Source organism: Carlito syrichta, unplaced genomic scaffold (assembly GCF_000164805.1).
Source record: "Carlito syrichta isolate Samal-C Ts95f unplaced genomic scaffold, Tarsius_syrichta-2.0.1 Scaffold305619, whole genome shotgun sequence".
NCBI classification, from domain to species: Eukaryota; Metazoa; Chordata; class Mammalia; order Primates; family Tarsiidae; genus Carlito; species Carlito syrichta.
This window is the reverse complement of record NW_007249715.1, coordinates 233,801-253,247: the sequence shown is the minus strand read 5'-3', so window position 1 is coordinate 253,247 and position 19,447 is coordinate 233,801. Positions and strand designations below refer to the sequence as shown.

The window sequence follows — 19,447 nt, the reverse complement described above, 5'->3', positions numbered from 1 at the left end:
GGGCAGGATCACCGGAGCCCAGCAGGTTGAGGCTGCGGTGGCCGGAAGCGGCCACTGTACTCCAGTCTGGGCGACAGAGTGAGACTCCAACTCAAAAAAAAAAAAAAAGTGTAAAAAATAAAAGTACATAATACCATTGGAGTTACCTGTTACTGAGTAACAAGCCCATTTAAATTAATTCAGTGGCTTAAAGCTGCTGCAGGCATTCATCTTGCTCACAAATGTATAATTTGCCCCGGACTCAGTGGGAATAGCTCATCTGTGCTCCATGTGGTGTCAGCTGAGGTGAATGGACTGGGGGCTGGCTGTGGGCTTGGGCCTTGATTTCTCTCTGGGGTGTCTCCGCAGCTGATTGGGTTTCCTCTTTGCATGACTACTGGGTTCCAGGTGCCCATGACCTTGCTCAGACCTTCTAGAGCATCACTTCCGCTGGCACTCGTTTGGTCTAGGCAGTCATAGAAGCCCACCCAAGTTCAAGGAGAAAGGACAAAGACCCCGCCACTTGATAGGAAGAGAGTCAGAGTCACTGTAAGAAGAGCGTGTGGGGGTAGTACTGCTGTGGCCATCTTTGGAAAGTATAGTCCATAAGAAAGGCCATGTCCATGCCCTCTGGTCCCTTCTGCTGAGCCAAGGAGAAGGTCTTCTCAGGCTGGTGCTAGTTTGTCTTAGGCCCTCTCTAGCTCATGGTTGTCTCTTTTTATCAAAAGAGCAGGCATTACACTCTAACTTAATACAATGTCTTTTCTCTTTCATCAGTTTTCATGTTTACTGATTGTCAGTAATTCAAGTTTTCCATTCATGGTAATGATATGAAGTCTTCTTTATAAATAAATTTATTTTAGTAAAGCACAAGTCCTTTAGAGAGAAAAGTTAAGCATAAGCTCTACTTTGTTGCTATAGATTTACTCTGACATATGCCTGTGAATATGAATGTTCCTTCAACCATTGTAACAAAAGCTAATAAGCAACCTGAATGTCTGCAGGTGGGGACCAGGAAATCACCTAGTGTTATCCCTGCATTTCACAGTTGGGGACTAGGAAATCACTTAGCATTATCTCTACTGTTTAAAAGTTGGGGCCAAGAAATCACCTAGCATTACCCCTACATTTCACAATTGGGGACAGTAAAGTCACCTAGTGTTATCACTGCATTTCACAGTTGGGGACCAGGAAATTACCTAGTCTTAATCCCTGCATTTCACAGCTGGGGACTGTGAAGTCACCTAGTGTTACCTCTACCATGGGAGAGAATCAGCCATGAAAAAGCACAAAGGGAGTCTCTGTGCTGATGTGTCACTAGGTTACATAGTTCATGATGTAGACAGTCTGGGTGGCATGCCACCATTTGAGAAAGAAGAAGCAGCAGAGAACAGAGTCACGTGGGCACTTGGAAATGCAGAGTAGACAGATGACAAGAAATGTGTGTGGCGGTTGCCTCTGCAGAGGGGGACAGGGAAGACTTAGTGTCCACTTTTTTAAAGTTTCATGCTTTTTTTTTAGTTTCATGCCTTTTAAAATGGGAACATATGAATGTTACCTAGTAAAAATGATTGGTAAGCTTAATATTTTCAAATAAAATAAAATGGCAGTTTTTCCCCTCCCTTAAAAAATAAGACAAAGGCAGTGCCTAGGAGTAGGAGGGTCTTGTCACCTTTCCCAGGAAGGAGTTTCTGCTGGGAGGTCTGCTGTGCCCTCAGGTCCCAGCCTGCACAGCCCTCCAGGCTGCCCACTACACCCTGAGCTCCCACAGGTGGGGCCAGGCCTCCTCCTCCATTTTGGGACCTGGCGCCTAGCACAGGGCCTTAGCCTGAGTGGGCGCCTGGACTGCGCACATGCACACGCATATTGAACTGGGCACCAGAGCTCTTGAGCTCATAGGTCTGACCAGTTTGGAAACATCCACGGCTGCATCCCAAGGGTGCCGTCAGAGCCCTCTCAGCTTCTCACCATCACTGGGTTCTCGGTGATTGTCCACTGTCTTTGTGATCAGACTGAATCCGGCAGGCCAGGCTCTCAACAAAGTAAGATCTCATCTCCACCAAAAATCAAAAAATTAGCTGGGCATGGTGGCACACGCTTGTGGTCCCAGCTACTTCCCAGCCTGGCTGGGCCTCAGAGAACCTAAGGCCCTTTGTGTAAGAATGTGGGAAGAGATTATCTCTTTTGTCTATTCAGTTGTAAGCTTGCAAACTTCTTTGGAAAAACCAAGCATTGCACATAAACCAAAATCACCTTGTAGCTTGCTTTTTTCATTCTGCTGTGTGTGCTTGAGCCTTGACTGTTGAAATCTCTGGAGAACTGATTAATTCCTTGTCATTACCATCATGTTGCACTGAGTGAACAAACATTTTATTAGGCTTTCCCTTGTTGCTGGACGTTTGAGGCTTTACAGACTCCAAAACTGCTCTCAACTTCCTTGTACACGTCTCTTGGCCCATGCAGGAGGAGTGTTTTTCTTGGGAACCTACCCACTGCTAGGTCATAGGATGTGAAACTTTCAGTTTTAATAAATAATGCTAATTTGCCCTTCAAAACTGCTATGTTAATTTCTTCTCCTCCTAGCAGCGCTTGAGAATGCCAGTTTCTCTACATCTCACAACACTTGATGTTTTCAGACATTTTTATTTTTGCCAATCCTATGGGTAGAAGATGGTATCTTGTTTTGATTTGTTTCCTGATTTCTCACAAGGATGAGCACCTGTGTATGTGTTGGCTGACCGCATTACTGGCTGTCCCCATTGCTAGCTGTCCCCATTCCCTTGAATGTGAGTGACTTCAGGAGTCCTTCACATTTACTGCTTTGTCCATCTGTTGCCGCTTAGGTCATAGGGATATTCTCCTAGATTGTCTTTGGATCTTTTTTTTTTTTGAGTTGGAGTCTCACTCTGTTGCCCAGGCTGGAGGGCAGTGGCATGATCACAACTCACCGCAGCCTCGACCTCCCGGGCTCAGCTGGTCCTCCTACCTCAGCCTCCTGAGTAGCTAGCTGAGTCTGCAGGTATGTACCACCACACCCAGCTAATTTTGTGATTTGTTTTCTTTCTTTTTTTTTTTTTTTGCAGAGACCAGGTCTTGCTGTTGCCCAGGCTCAAGTGATCCTCCTGCCTCAGCCTCCCAAAGCACTGGGATTACAGGCATGAGCCATGGCACCTGGCCCTGATCATCTTTAGACTCCTAGACTCCACCCCTTTTGAAGTGTGGTTGAGAGGAGGGAGCCAGGAGATTTCGGTGGGCAACAATGTCTAGGGACTACAGTGTGAGGATGACTAGAAAGCCTGTCACCTGCAGTGGACTCTCCTTGGCGCTGCCACTCCTGGGTGTCAGGCAGGGTCCTGAGGCTGCTGCACGCCACTACAGAGCCTCCTGCCACCAAGCCCCCCCACTTACCCGGGTCCCTCTCAGGGCCTTCCCAGCGTGACGTCAGCATGTGTAAAGGCTGCGGGCCACAGCCCTATGTGTGGGCAGAATCGGGTCCCCACTCGGCAGCTCTGCCCTGGGTCCCTCCTCTGCCCAAAACACCACAGCCATCCCAGGGCAAGCAGCCCCTGTCCCCAGCGATCCACAGCCAGCTGGAGTAGGAGGACCTTGTCTCCTGTTCTTGGAGCAAGATTCTGCTAGGCGAGGGTGGGGGAGTGCAGGAGTTCCCTAAGACAAGTCCTCACACCAGCGTTTTCTTGATCTCCCTGGAGGCTAGTGTTCTCTCAATGTCGCAAAAGCCTTTGTTTCTCCTTAGCCTTAACCACCCCACAGCCTCCAAGAACCCTGCTTCCTCGCTGGGATCCTTCCTGTCCTGCTGCCACGGCTGCCACAGTTTTCTCATTAAATCTCACACTGCATGTTCTCACAGGGCTCAGATGTCACGATTATAGCACTGAACGCTGTTGTGCTTTGGGGTTTTGTCCTTCCTTGTTCTTGTGGTGGGGGTGGTTGGTCTTTACTCCCCCTGAAGCCCTTGAGGCAGCCGGCCCTTGGAGGGAGTCAGGTTGCCCCGGACAGGCCCCACTGTCACCGTTGTGACATGTTTGACTGCGTCTGCATTCTCAGGTCAGACCCCAAAGGAGCTGCTTTTGTGAATGTGAGAACTGAGGAAAGTTAAGTTGTTCTGTTTGAGTGGGGGAATGAAATGGAGTGGGGAGGCAAAAAGAGAAAGAAAAAAGTGTTGGTTGCTTTTTTTTTTTAGTGTTTTTTAAAAGATTCCCATTGAGGAAATGTTTTAAGTGTGGAGTACTGTCCAGGCACGGTGGCTCAAGCCTGTAATCTCAGCACTTTTGGAGGCCTAGGCGAGAGGTTTGCCTGAGTCCAGGGGTTCAAGACCAGCCTGGGCAACTTGGTGAGACCTCATCTCTACAATAAATAAAAAAAAAAAAATTGGCCAGGCGTGGTGGTGCATGCCTGTAGTTCCAGCTACTTGGAAGACTGAGGTGGAAAGTTCACCTGAGCCCAGCAGGTTAAGGCTGCGATGGCCTTGTGCGTGCCACTATACTCCAGCCTGGGTGATAGAGTAAGACTCCGACTCAAAAAACAAAAGTGTGGAGTACATAAAACGAACCCTACCTAGTACCTCGTACTGAGAGGGTCATCAGTAAGATCACGGTGTCTCACTCCTGTCATCCCAGGCGAAGGTGGGAGGATTGCCTGAGCCCAGGGATTCAAGATCAGCCTGGGCAGCATTGCCAGACCTCATCTCTACAGAAAATTTTTTAAAATTAGCTGGGAGTGGTAGTAGACACCTGTAGTTCCAGCTGAGGAGGAAGGATCTCCTGAGCCCAGGCAATCTCAGAAAATAAAACAAAACACCCGTCTACTTTCTTTCTTTCTTTCTTTTTTTTTTTTTTTGTGAGTAGGCTGGAGTGCAGTGGTACAATCATAGTTACCACAGCCTTGACCTGCTGGGCTCAGGTGATCTTTGCACCTCAGCCTTCTAAGTAACTAGAACTACACCAGCTAATTTTTTGATTTATTGTAGAGATGAAGTCTCACCAAGTTACCCAGGCTGGTCTCGAACCTGTGGGCTCAGGCAATCCTCTCTCTGCTTCCCTAAGTGCTGGAATGACAGGCGTGAGCCACCATGCCTAGCCCCATTCTTCTTCTAATTAGACTTCTGTTTATGTTTTGTCACATTTCTCTGCATGTGTATTTCTTTGTGGGGATAATTCTTTTTGGGGGGGTTGGGGTCTCACTTGTCACCCAGGCTGGGTGCAGTGACATCGTCATGGCTCACCACAGACCTCAACCTCCTAGACTCAGGCGTTCCTTCCACCTCAGCCTCCCGAGTACAGCCACCATGTTTGGCTAATTTTTTTTTTTTTTTACTTTTTGTGGAGACAGGGTCTCACTATTTTACCCTGGCTGGTCTTGAACTCCTGGGCTCAAGCAATCTTTCCACCTCAGCCTCCCAAGGTGGAAAGATTGTAGGTATGAGCCACCACTCCACAGCTCTTTTAAACTATCGAGCTCACAGTAATAATATTTTATCATCTTTTATTTAAAATTGTAATGTTTTCTACTGTCATTGCAATTATTTTGTATACATGATTTTTTTTTTTTTTTGAGTTGGAGTCTTACTCTGTTGCCCAGACTGGAGTGCCGTGGCCGCTCCCAGCCACTGCAGCCTCAACCTGCTGGGCTCTGGCGATCCTTCCGCCTCAGCCTTCCAAGTAGCTGAAACTACAGGCGTGCACTACCACACCCTGCTAATTTTTTGATTTATTGTAGAGATGAGGTCTCACCAAGTTGCCCGGGCGGGTCTTGAACCCGCAGGCTCAGGCAATCCACTCACCTCAGCCTCCCAAAGCGTGGGATTACAGGCTGAGCCACCGGGCCTGGCTGTAAACATGATTTTTAAATTTGGCTTTATTATACATATGTCAAACATATATCTTGGATACATTCTCATTTTAAAGTAATTTCAAGCAATAGAATGGTACGTAGAACAAAAGTAAAAGTTCTCCCAGTAATACTCCCCACCACACACACACACTCCCACCCCCAATTCTCACTCTCCTCCCCACAGGTAGCCACTGTTCACAGTTTGGTTGAACATAATTTTTAAGTGGATACATAATTTTCCATTAGATGGGAACAAATCATACTCAAATCGTTCTCCTGTTTGGGGATATTTAGGTTGTTCCCTGGTTTAGCCATCTCATTTAAAACATAAGCGGCAGAGGATTTCATTGGTGGGAATTCAAAGTAGACTGTGGACTTAATGGTCTCCTCAGGTGATTCCAAAGCTGTCAAGGATAGGCCCTAACCTGGAATCAGATTGAGACCTAGCACATGCTGAGGGCTCTGTTCATAACCCCATGCTAATGTTTTTCCTATCTGTTCTCACTGAACACATCAAACATCTCATGATAAGGGGCATTATTCCCATTTTACAGAAGGGAAAGCCAGTTCAGAGGCGCCAAGTGCTGTGCCCAGTATCGTACACCCTCCAGTGCAGAACTTGGTTCAAATTGCCAGACCCAGGCAACCCCATTGGGTACTCTCCCATTATGGGAGCTTTTCTGTCCTCTCAATAAATCCTGCTTTCTCAAAAAAAAAAAATTGCCAGACCTGAGTTGCCAGCATCATGGGGACTCTGTAAGATAGCAGGGGACATTAGCTGTCCTGTCTTCACCGAATTAGGTAAGCTTAACCATTACATCCTGCCAATGGTGTATTAGCAAGCACTGAAATGGTACTGGGATTCTTAGGTTGGCGGTTATTTATTTATTTATTTTTGGTCAGAATCTCCCTCTGTCACCCAGGTTGGAGTACAGTGGCGTAAATACAGCTCATTGCAGCCTCGACTTCCTGGGCTCAGGAGATCCTGCATCCTGCCAATTTTATTTTATTTTTTTTGTAGAGATGAGGTCTCACTATGTTGCCCAGGCTGGTCTTGAACTCCTGGGCTCAAGCAATCTTCCTACCTCTGCCTCAAAAGTGCTGGGATTACAAGCATGGGATTTTTTACTTTTATTTTTTTGAGTTGGAGTCTCACTTTGTTGCCCAGACTAGAATGCAGTGGCATGCTCCTGGCCACCACAGCCTCAACCTGCTGGGCTCTGGTGATCCTTCTGTCTTAGCTTTCCAAGTAGCTGGAACTACAGGTGCATACTACCACGCCTGGCTAATTTTTGAATTATTGTAGAGACGAGGTCTTGCCAAATTGTCCGGGTGGGTCTCGAAACCACATACTCAGGCAATCCACTTGCCTTGGCCTCCCAAAGTCCTGGGATTACAGGCTGAGCACTGAGCCCAGCCAGTGGTTATTTTTAAGCTATAGTTTGCACACCTAATGTGTAGTAATTGGACTAATGCTTTATATCCTTTCTATAATCGATATTTTTTATTATGATATTGTGGGGTACAGTTAAGGGCTAGGTATACAAATATGCTCCGTTCAGGTACCCTTGTTGATAAAAGGTGTCTCCCCGTCCCCAGACAGATGTTTACTACCATTAATCCCATCTCCCTTCCCTCCCCCCCCATAGTTTCCCACCACTATCAGTCATTTTCTTATGGTAATATGTTGGGTGATCAAGGTCCACTATATGAGTGAGAACATGTGATACTCAGATCTTTGTTTCTGTGAGAGGTCACTCAGTATTATAGACTCTAGTTCCATCCAGGTTGCTGCGAAATTCATGATTTTGTTCTTTTTTTTTTTTTTTTTGGCTGCATATTCATGTCCTTTCTATCCATCCTAACATATAACACTTTCAGGGAGTGGGCATTCTTGCCATTATTCAGATGAGGAATCTGAGGGCCAGAGTGGTCAAGAAACTTGCCCAGCATAGCTGGTAGAGGAAAGGACTCAGACCTAGATCTGTGTGATAGACCTAGGCTCTGGCCACTCAGGAAAGTGCTTCCCGGCAGCATGAGTGTTGGCTGAGTATTTCCGTCAGGCTGGGCAGCCAGACTGCGCCTCACCTTGTCTTTGCCCCCCTTCTCTTAGATAACAGCGACTTGATTGCCTGCACAGTGATCACCAAGGATGGTGGCATGGTGCAGCGGTTTCTGGCTGTGGATATTTACCAGATGAGCTTGGTGGAACCCGACGTGTCCAGGCTTGGCTGGGGAGTGGTTAAATTCGCAGGCCTTCTGCAGGTAAGGCAGCCGAGAGCTCTGTCACTGTTTCTCCATTGGTTGTACACACACACACAGTTAGCATCTTTACAATGAATTTCTAATGATATAAGAAATGTTTGAACAAACCATCGACTGGAGAAAGCCAAAAATCACACAGATGTACAGATAAAGGCCAAGTCCTCTTTGACCAAAACCCTCAATCCACCCCCCCCCCCCCCCCCCCCCGCTTAGGAGACAACCCCCGTTATCAGCATGATCCTTCCAGATCTATTTCTCCACCAAATACATAGATAAATGTAACTATATGTACTGTTTGTTTAAAGCTATGTACCTGTACTTGAATGTGTGTGTGTATTTTTGGTGTGTCACATTGAACATATTCTAAACTCTGATTTTTTCACTCAGTAGTATGTCTTGGAGCACTGACCAGCTTAGTGTATGCACTCACTGGCATTCTTTTTAACTACTATGTGACTACACCAAGTCTACTTAGCCAGTGCCCTGTTGGCTGTTGCCAGGTTTTTACCTTTCTCTTTTTTTTTTTTTTTTGAGTTGGAGTCTCACTCTGTCACCCAGACTGGAGTGCAGTGGCCGCTCCCAGCCACTGCAGCCTCGACCTGCTGGGCTCCGGGGATCCTTCCTCCTCAGCCTTCCAGGAGCTGGAACTACAGGCGTGCGCTACCACGCCTGGCTAGGGATTTTACCTTTCTAAATGGTGCTGCTGAGAACAGCATTGTTCTGACTTCCTTATACGCTTGGGCAATGTTTACCAAGGCAGATACCAAGAAGTTGGGGTGTGCCAGCTTTAAGTGTTAATGGATACTGCCAAATTCCTCTCTCAAATGACTGTTGCCACCAACCATTTTTGAGAATTCCCTCCTCCTCACCCCCTCTTCAGCAGAGTCAGGCTCTCAATTGCCAAGTACCAAGATGGGACTTGGGTTTTTTTGTTTTTTTAAAAAAATATTTCTTAATGTGTTGGGTGACTAATGCTAGCTTGTTACATGAATGAAGCAAGGAACTGAAGGGTTGACAGCTGCCTTCCAGCCCACACCTCTGCCACACCTCCTGTCCCTGGATGTTCAGCAGACACCCCAGGCCTGAGCTCCACCCCATTTCGAGGCAGTCTCTTTCCTTGCCAAGCATTCCTGGCTTCTGGAAGGGCCTTGGCCAGGCTGCCCCACCTCCACCTCACATGACTTGCTGGCTGTGTCCTACTCCTCACGAGAACCACCCATGTAATACCATTGCAGCCTCTTCCCCAGCTTCCTCTCATTCAGGATCTTTCTGTTGTAAAAGCACCTTTTACAGAGTGTGATGTGGAAGAGTCTTTCACTTAAAGCTTCCATGGACAGCCTTGTTACTAGGTGACTTATGCTCCTTATTTGTCTAGGCTTTATTTAGGCTTATGATTAATTTTCTCTAGAATTTAGTCTCAGGAAAGTGTTTTTTCTCCCTTAAAAGATGAATATATGTCCTCCATCAGACAATGAAAGCCACATCAACTTTGTTTGGCTGGCTTCCAGTGGACGCTGTTTGTCAGCGCCTCACTATACCACGCTGCCTGCTGTCAACGTGGGCCACCCTATCCCATCCTTACTGCCACATTCTGATGGGGGTGTTATTTCCAAAGAGCCCATGCCACGTTCAGTGACTGAGAACAGCAGCTGTCCTCTGTGACCACTTCCAGCACTTCCCACCATCCATAGCACTTGGGACTTTTGTGTCTGTCCCCTGTCCCAGACTTTTATCTCAGCTCACCTCTGGCCTTCTCAGGAATGGATTCTCTACACAGAAGCCACCCTGAAGTTCAGACTGAGTTTGTCCTTGTTACACTCGCCACTTGTTAGTTTCTTTTTCACCTCTGCTTAGCAGCCCTCCCTGTCCCTTTCTCAGGGTTAACTTTTTCCTCTAGGGACCAGAAGCTCCTCAAAGACATACAAATGGTTGCTGGTGATGTCCCTTCTTAAAAGAAATAAGGAAGAAGTGGATTAGTGATGGGTGACTGTGTCTAAGATGGTGTCAGGTGGTGATAGGAATTTTGGTTCGTTGTCTCCTCCCTAAGAGGCAAGAAGCGTTGGCATTTGCCTGTTGAGTGTCCTGTGGCCCTTGAAGAGGCAGAGGTGCCCTTTTAGTGAACACATTAACTGACTCAAATCCTTATGGAAACAGGTGCCAACCAGCACCCAGCATTGGCTCCTTCTGGGCACCCTTTGTCTCCCACCCTCTCTTCTCCCGCTGGGCATGGTCTGGTTTGTGCCCATCCTCAACTCTGTTAGACTTGGGAGCCAAAACAAAGTTGAACTGGGAGGCCCCTTCCCAGATGCCACGTGATCCCACAGCTTCTGGGAGCCACCCTGCTTCTGAGCCTGATACAACCCTCTCCTCTGCTCCTTACGGTGCAGGACATGCAGGTGACTGGCGTGGAGGATGACAGCCGCGCCCTGAACATCACCATCCACAAGCCTGCATCCAGCCCCCATTCCAAGCCATTCCCCATCCTCCAGGCCACCTTCATGTTCTCAGACCACATCCGCTGCATCATCGCCAAGCAGCGCCTAGCCAAGGGCCGCATCCAGGCAAGGCGCATGAAGATGCAGAGGATAGCAGGTGAGTGGGGGCCCTGGTGGGGCTCTGGCCCCTTGAGAGGACTGTCCGCTCCGTCTTCACACTGACCTGGAGAACTCCACAGCTCTAGAGAAGATGACACAGGGGGTTCAAGAGTAGATTGTTTTAGGAGTGCGAAGCATCTGCTCAGAATGTCCTGCTTCCTGTGTGTTGGTTCCTAGAAAATTTCTAGGACTGAGTAGAAGAGAAGGGGAGTCCTCCATAGCAATGGGAGGCCAGGAGCAGGCTGATATTCGCGTTCCTCCCCACTGAGGTCCCCAAGCTTATGTTTATAAAGCGCTTTGACACACCTCTGCTACCTGTGATTCTTAGAATAACTCCTGAGAGCTGTGGGACCCTGCTCTAACCATTTTTACAGAGGAGGAAACAGGCTCAGTAACTTGCCCAGAATCACACAGGCAGACCCCAAATGCAGAGCTTCCCACTCTAACGCTCATGCCTTTCTCCTCTCCCTTCCCTGCTTGGTGAGGGGCTGCAACCTGGGGAGGAAGTCCTTTGACGTTTCTCAGGGATTGTGGTGAATTTCTGAGGCCTGCCCAGTGTCGGCAAGGCCAAGCATTCTCAGAAAGAAAGGCAAGAGATGAGGGTGTTGTGTTCATTGGGGTGGAAGGCAAGGGCTTCTTCTTAGGGAAAGGTGTTCGGTCAACTCCTAAAATTATCAAAAGTCTTTCTCAGGATACCCAACACTGCTCAGCTCAGGCACCGATGGTCATCCTGGTGTGGCTGCCAAGAGGTTTTCTAGCTCACTGGGGTGGAAAGGGCTTTCTAAGGGACAATCTAAAACCAGCCCTCGGAAGGCTGGCCTCTGTGCATGCCGCCGATTTGCAAAGGCACGTCCCATGTGGTCCTCCATCTCATTTCTCATTCAGCTGAAATTTGGCCTACAAAATTATTACAGAAGCATTTTGTAATGTGCAAGTGACTTAAATCATTCAGTCCTTTCTTTTAAGATTTATTTTCAGAGGTTTTTTGTTTTTGTTTTTTTTCCATGTAAAGCAATTTCTCACAGCTGGCTTGAAGGCCCAATATTTCATTTGAAAATTGAAAATTATGCTGTGAAGTAGTTGTTAGAACTCACACCTTGGGTATTTCTTAAATTGATTTTAAAAGCCCCTCTGAACGGCTGTGTCATGAGAGTTGTTTATGAAAGAAGGGGAGGACAGTAGCTGAAACAGATCAATACCCACTCGCAAGCACACATGTACATGGACATCCATATTCCTTGCACCCGCTCCTCCCCATGTATTTCCATACATACACGCATGTATATGAACATTCTGGGTAGAATTGACCCCACATGCTTCAGGATGAAAGGGCACCGGAGGCCAGGCCTTGGTCGGGGTCTTTTACACATAGAAGCCGAGACTGTGAGGGCCTGAACCCCTCACTTGATACCTGGTTGTGCCTTGAGCCAAGCCTTGAGGGGATCTTTGGTGTTCTGCTGGTCTCCCAGGCGCAAGGCTCCCTGCTGCCTGCTTGGCATCTCCCAGGTGACGTGCCTGGCAGGGCCACAGCTGCTACAACCTCTGCCCCAAAGTCCTGCCGCCTGCCCTGCCCATGTACTGATGACCCTCCATGCTGTTTGCCTGTAGCCCTTCTGGACCTCCCAATCCAACCAGCAACTGAAGTCCTGGGGTTTGGACTTGGTTCTTCCACTTCCACTCAGCACCTGCCCTTCCGCTTCTATGACCAGGGCCGCCGGGGCAGCAGTGACCCCACGGTGCAGCGTTCCGTGTTTGCATCGGTGGACAAAGTGCCAGGTAAGCCAGCCCCTCCTGCACCACAGTGTGCCCCTCATGGTTGGGGCTCCAAGGGCTTTCTCCTGCTGAGCCCATGGGAACTACCTCCTCTCTCAGAACCCAGTCAGAATGAAGCACTCGCTTCTTCAAGTCTGTCAAAGCATAGCACAAGATTAAACACAGCCCCAAAAATAAGTCTTGGCTTTCCTTTGGTGTTTTGCCGCCTTGGTTTGGTTTTCCAGAGATTTTTGGGGTATGTGGAAGAACTTCTCAGAATTGACTAAGAAGCTTCTTGGAAATTTCTTGGAAATACTTAAGTGATTAGTAACAAGGCTGTGGGAGAGTGACTGATTTCTCCGTGTGAAATGACTGGAAAGAGATGGTGTTGGGTCCTGTTGCAGCCCCCCAAAGAAGGCAAGCCCAGGAGCAGCCATCCTGCCTAAGGGTGGCTGCTTGTCCCTTCCATCTGGGAGCACTTTCTCTGGTCTTCCTCCTTCCCTCCCCCCAGAAGGAATCTTGAATGGAAAATTCAAGGTCGATTTGTCAGAGCAGAAAGAACCACTTCCCCAGGAGACTGGCTGATCTGACATGTCTGCTTTAAGTAAATCCATATGCACCCTGATCCCTCGAAAGAGAGCCTTTCTCCTGAGGAGAGAACTTTAGAAGACTGGCCAAGCTCTCCCCCACTATGGAACCCCCCTACATTTAGGGTTTCAGACTTAAGTTGCAAGTGTTGGAAGTGTTTTCAGAAGGATTATTGATTTAAGAACAAAATGCAGCCATAAGAACTTGCCCCAAATCCAGGTCCTGGTTTCGCGCCCCCACCCCTGACATGATTTATTTTATTTTCATTCTTTGGTTTGATTAATTCATTTTCTAAATGTATATACTATAGGTATATGGCTTTTTGAAATCCAGATAGAGCCAGGCTCGGTGGCTCAGCCTGTAATCCCACGCCTTGGGAGGCTGAGGTGAGTGAATTGCCTGAGCCCATGGGTTCGAGACCCACCTGGGCAACTTGGTGAGACCTCATCTCTACAATAAATAAAAAAATTAGCCGGGTGTGGTAGCGCGTGCTTGTAGTTCCAGCTACTTGGAAGGCTGAGGTGGAAGGATCGCCGGAGCCCAGCGGGTCGAGGCTGCGGTGGCCGGAAGCGGCCCACTGCACTCCAGTCTGGGCGACAAAGTAAGACTCCAACTCAAAAAAAAAGAAAAGAAATCCAGACAGGTCATGCTACAGTGAAAAATAAGTCTGCTTCAGAAGTAACTACTGTTAACAAATTCTTACAAATGTTTATGTGTCATGTATGTTTTTGCATGTTTGTTTTTGTATGTGTGATTCTTGGCTCTTTTTACTTGGATAGTGTGACATGTTAGCACATATAAATTTACTTGATTCTTATTAACTGTTGCATGGTATTTTATCATATGGGTAAACAAAAAAATGTTTTGTAACCCTTACATATTGATGGATATTTGGGTCATTTCCAGTGTTTTGCTCTTACAGTGTCATGGTGAACAACATCCTCAGGGAAACTCTATAATTGTGTAGGTCTTGCATGTCTGTGGGACAAATTCCCAGCAGCGAACCTGTCAAGTTGAAGGGCAAGGTTTTTAATCTTGGTCTATGTAGTCCTAACATGAACTCTTGAAAAATTATGCCAGTTTACTCCGCCACTCACAGCTTATGACTCTTCATTCTGAAAGCCAATCCCAGGTTGCAGCACAGCCTCTGTTTTGAGCTGTGAGATGTGAGGTGATGCTGACCGTTTCAGATCTGGAGGGTTCTTTGTTAAAAGTTCTACAGGTTGCTTCATGCTCTGCAGTGACAGTTGCTAAGTAAATATAGATTGTGACTTTGAGTCTAGGTTGGCCATATATAGATTGGCCTGGCACGAAATTATTTCTGTAGGATCATCAGGGCTTCTTTTCGTCTGGGAACTTGATGGTGAGGGAGAAAAGCCCAGGCCTTGTTTCCACTCTAGTCCTTTTTGGAACAAGGTGGAGGGTAAATAACTAAACAGAGCCAAGTGTCACATTCTTCACGTCTGCATGATCTACTCTCTGCAGAATGCTGTGCAATGACTCATTGCATACCCTCCCACCCGGCTGGGCTTCCCAGGGAGGTGTGAGATCACCCAGTGCGGGAGTGGGGCCTGGGCCAACCTGACAGGGTGATTGGCACAGCTGGGATGCCCATCCTAGAGTCAGGAAGCGTGATGCTATCCCAGCTGGGATGACAGGAAGTCAAAGGTAGCTGTTGAAGACGTTATCCGGCCCTTGGCTGTGTCCTCCCCTGACCGCCCCTGCAAGTGCCACTTGGGGTGGAGAGTAGGGTGAGAATATTTCCGTTTATGTCCCCTAGGCAGAGAGAGGCCTCACTGTCCTCCTGCATTGCCTTGGCACTAGAGCTGTGTCCTAAAGAGCCAGTTGAAATACCTCTGCATGAGGGGCATGGAAGGCCTGGGGGGAGGGAGCAGCGGCTGCCCCTCCCCATTCTCAGTAGTCGGGACCCCCCACAGCTGCAGCCACTCAGCAACTTGGAATTGTTCTTAATTCTTCTCTCCCCCTTCCACACCCAGCAGCCTGCTTAATGCCACCTTCCTCCCCTCCCAGTTCTCCAGAGATCACCACTACAGCCTCCTCAGGAGGCTCCAGTCTCGTTCTTTCCCTGCCACTCAGCCAGCGGGATCTTTCTAGAACTTAGATCACGTCACACCCCTGCCTCGCATCTCTCCCTCTGATCTGGGGTGATGGCTGTGAGATCCAGCCCAGCTGTCCTCTCAGATGAAGTCCCCTGAGTGCTCTCTGCCCCCTATCCTAGCCTCACTGACCCCTGCTGTTTGTTCCTCTAAGCCCAACCCTTCTCAAAGTTGTTACCTCAGGACCCATGTGTTTGTTTACACTTGAAAAAGTATCCAAGGACTTAAAGACTTTAATTTATATGGATTATATCTATGAATACTTATGGCAGTCAAAACTAAAACTAAGAAGTGCTTTTAATATATGCTCATTGATTTAGTGAATAAATCTATCGCACACATACATAACTAACAGTGTTCTATGAACAATAAGTCTGTTTTCTAAAACCAAAAAAAAAAATGAATGGCTCACATTTTTGCAAATCTCTTTACTGTCTGCCTCAATAGAAGACAGCTGGTTTCTCCCCTCTGCTTTCAGTCTGCTGCGATAGCATACGTTGCATGGCTTCTGGAAAACTCCTGGGGGACTGATATAAAAGAAAAAATGCCTGACTGTATTTATGAAACCAGGGATTCCCAGATCACTCCTTAAGAGCCACTACTTCCTGTCTCAGGGCCTTTTGCAATGGCTGTTCCTCCATAGGTCTTGGTGGGACTGTTCCCACTCATTGCTGAAGCCCATCCAGTCTGTGTGCTACATCCTCAGAGATCTTTTCTGGCTAGGGCTGCCCCGCCCTCCATCCCATTAGTTTCACCATGACACTGAGTTTCCTCACCTGGCTGATGTATATGCGTACCTGGCCAGTCTTCCTTCCCTGAGGAAAGTCACCTGCACGGACCCCTCATTTGTCCTGTTCACCACTGTACCCCAGCACCTCACACCTGCCCTTGTTCAGAATTCAGTAAGTGAAGAATGCACCTACATGTATTCCCTGCACAGCACGGGAGCAGACCCCCTCAAAGGCCTTTTCCCTTCTCTGAGTACCAGAAAGACGAGGAGAGTCTTTGGGGCCCTAGACACTTGGGGATTTTGTCCATGGCACTTTGACGAAGGGACACGCAGGCACTGAGATCCCAGAAGGTCTTAAGCAGCCCTCTGCTCAATTCCTACTGCTGAGTGAGCGAGTTGTGTGCCAGGGTGGATGCACCCGGGGTGGATGCACCCGGGGTGGATGCACCCGGGGTGGATGCACCCGGGGTGGAGGACTTAGGTTGGTGGCACAGCTGAATATCACCACCCTCCGTTACTCAGAGCTCGCAGAAGCCAAAGATCAGACTGGAGGGGGTACCGGCAGTGGTGGGGAGTCAGTTGTCAGAGTACTGCCCAGGTTGGTTTTCGATGCTGTGGCCTCCATAGCTGCTGCCGAGGCCCATGGACGTGCCCTCTTCCCACCTTTTGCAGGGTGCCCTTGCCAGAGACCACCAGGTGGGATCCTCACTTCTGCCCGGGAATTGCTCACAGGGAGAAGACACCTCTGGCTCATGCCTCACAGTGGCCATGAGGCAGGTTTGTTTTATTAGAACACATCTTCTGATTTTATTTATAGGCCTGGGTGATCGTCACAGGGCAGTTGTCTCCTCCCAGGTGATCATCACAGGGCAGTTGTCTCCTCTTTAGAAACTATAAACACTTAGATTTGATGAAAATAGACCTTTCATTTCCTTGGAGGAGATGTTAAAGTGGGGTATAGATCAGGCTAATAGGTGATTAGCCATTTTGGCGTATTTTTCTTCTTCCATTTGGCTTAGGGGGAAAAAATCACCAATTCTATTTACTGGCTGGTTGTATGTTTATGGCTCTCACCCCCATGGAAAGTTCGGCTCCACGGGAAAGAGGCTTGTGTGTGTGCCTAGCCAGGGAGGGAGGGGTCCGCGGTGGCTGGCAAGGGGTAGGCAAGCACGAGCAGGTCTGGACTGTGGCCTCTGCTCTCTGCGGCTTTGTGGTGCTGTGCTCCTGTGGTTAGTGCCCTCAGAGACCCGTCCCACCCGCCCACGGCAACAGCCGTTTTCCAGAATCTGCTGTGGTGGGCAGGATGTCCAAAACTAGCTCACAAGGCCACTCTTTCCATAAACTGAGGGACTGGCAGAGCCCAGAGCAGAGGCTGTTCCCCAGAAGTGACCCTGGGGCATCGGGGTGCCATAGCCTCCATGGAAGGCCAGGTGACCTTCATGGGAAGGGCCAGGATCTAGACCCTGTGGCCCCAAGGCTGCTTATGGATGTCCCCATGACAGGTGCTGGGGCAAAGAAGGGCTGACAGAACACCCAGGCCAGAGGTGTTCCAGGGATTTGAGCAGAGCAGCCAAGCATCTTGACATTCACTGACCCTCACACATGGACAGTAGTGATATGACCAAAAAAGTCCCCTCCCCACCCTGTGTGTCATCAGCTGCTCCCCACCACCCTGTCAACTCTGGGTCAGGGACTTGACCTGCCTCTTTCACTGCTCCCTCCCCTGCTCTAAACCCTCCAGTCCCTCCTGGCCCCACCCTCTCTGTGGCCCACAGTCCTGCATAACCTGCCCCCTGCCCCCCTGGGATCAGCCCCCCCCTTTAGATAACACAGCCCCGCCCCTCAGCCCCCCTCAGGGCCTCTGTCCACATGCTTCCCTCTGCTAGGAACCCTCTGTGTGGCTAGGTCTTTCTCAGCATTCAGGCTTTGCTCAGATACCTCAAAAAGGGGCCTTCCTTGAGCATCCTGGTCACACCAGTTCCTCTCTGTGTGGCAACTGATTATCCTTTTTTAAATTGAGGTGAAATTCACATAGCACAACATAAAACTAAGCATTTGAAAGTGAACAAAGTATTTGAAAAATTCAGTGGCACTTAGCACATTCACAATATTTTGCCATCCTCCCCTCTTCTAGTTCCAAGACATTTGCAGTCCCCCAAAATCAAACCCCATAGTCATCCCACACCCCCAGCCTCCAGCCCCGGCAGCCACCCATCTGCTGTCTGTGGAGATTGACCTACTCTGGATGTCTCATGTAAATCACACACTAGTTGGCACTGTGTCTGGCTTCTTCCACTTGTCCTAAGGCTTCCCAGCCTCACCCATGTGAAGCATTTGTGGGGCTTTATTTCTTTTTATAGTGAAGAATGTTCCTTGTGTGGATAGAGCACATTTTGTTTATCATTCATCCTTTCCTTGGCATTCATTCTATCTCTACCTTTGGGCTATTGTGAATCGTGCTGTACGAACATTCATGTACACGTTTTTGTTTGAACACCTGTTGTCTGTTCTTTGGGGTATATACCTAGGAGTAGAAGCTAGGTCATATGATCATCTAACTTTCTGAGGAGCTGCCAGCCTGCTTTCCCATCATGGTCATTACAGTCCTTACCTGTGCCTGTTGGCAGCAACTGTCTTGCAGTAGAACAGGTGCTTGGGAGGGACCTTGCTTGGCTTGTCCTCGACAGTGCTGACACCACACGAGTAGGGGCTCTGCTGGGTGAGTGGTAGATTGGGGGGAGGGTTGCAAGGTGGGAAGTGCTCAGTCTTGTTTTCCCAACAAGACTCCTGTGCCAGGCACTTCTCCTGTGCCAGGCACTTCCGTCGTGCTCAGGTCTGGTACATGGTGCCAATTGGCGGCGGCTCGGGTGCCAGCTGGGGGGCTGGGCTGCATCCCGTAAATGCCAGGCTCTGCTTTTTCACCTCCTGGCCAGCTTCCTGTTGGGTCTGGGGGCCAGTTGCCTCGGGACAAGCACTTATATCCCCTGAGTATGGGCAGAGCTGCTCTTCCCCAGCTGTTATCTTTATTAAAGGCAAACAAACCGGCAGTGTCAGTCCCTGGCCCAGAACACTTCATAGTTCTGTGGAAAAGCCCGCCAGAGCAGGACGGCCCTGGCACTGAGCAACTGAGGAAGATGATGACTGAGGCAGAGATGACAGAGTGCTGGAGCCAGCTGCACTGGCCGCCAGGCCTTGGACTGCCAGCCAGAGCAGCAGAACATCGATGTTTAATTCAGAGACATCAGTTCTGCCGTCTCCTCCCCTGGACTCCACGGACTAGGTGCTAATGTCATCTCGTGGAGGCGTTTCCCAGAAATTCACTTTTTAGGCCTGTTATTTTTCTTGTTTCCGATTATAAAACTGGAGCCAATTCTCTCCTTTCAGCCCCCTGAGGCAAAAAATACACTTTCTGGAGTCACATAGGAAGGAGGGGCTGCACCTTCCTCCCACTTCCCCAGCCCAGGTTAACCCTTTCGGGGCCTTCTACTCCGGTCTCCCTGGTCAGCAAGTTACGGAAACTTGATTCCCAGCCCAAGTCCTCTTTTTTTTTTTTTTTAAGGCAAAATGTATTG

The 19,447-nt window shown here is 48.7% G+C and overlaps 1 protein-coding gene across 1 annotated transcript in view; it reads left to right on the top strand.

The window, feature by feature from the left end:
- CLEC16A (C-type lectin domain containing 16A) overlaps window positions 1-19,447 on the top strand; it is a 212,941-nt gene that overhangs the window by 149,041 nt on the left and 44,453 nt on the right. Inside the window, exons 20-22 of the mRNA XM_021714311.1 lie at window positions 7,943-8,094; window positions 10,482-10,686; window positions 12,297-12,464. Coding sequence (XP_021569986.1) covers window positions 7,943-8,094; window positions 10,482-10,686; window positions 12,297-12,464 — 525 coding nt within the window. The remainder of the gene's footprint in view (window positions 1-7,942; window positions 8,095-10,481; window positions 10,687-12,296; window positions 12,465-19,447) is intronic.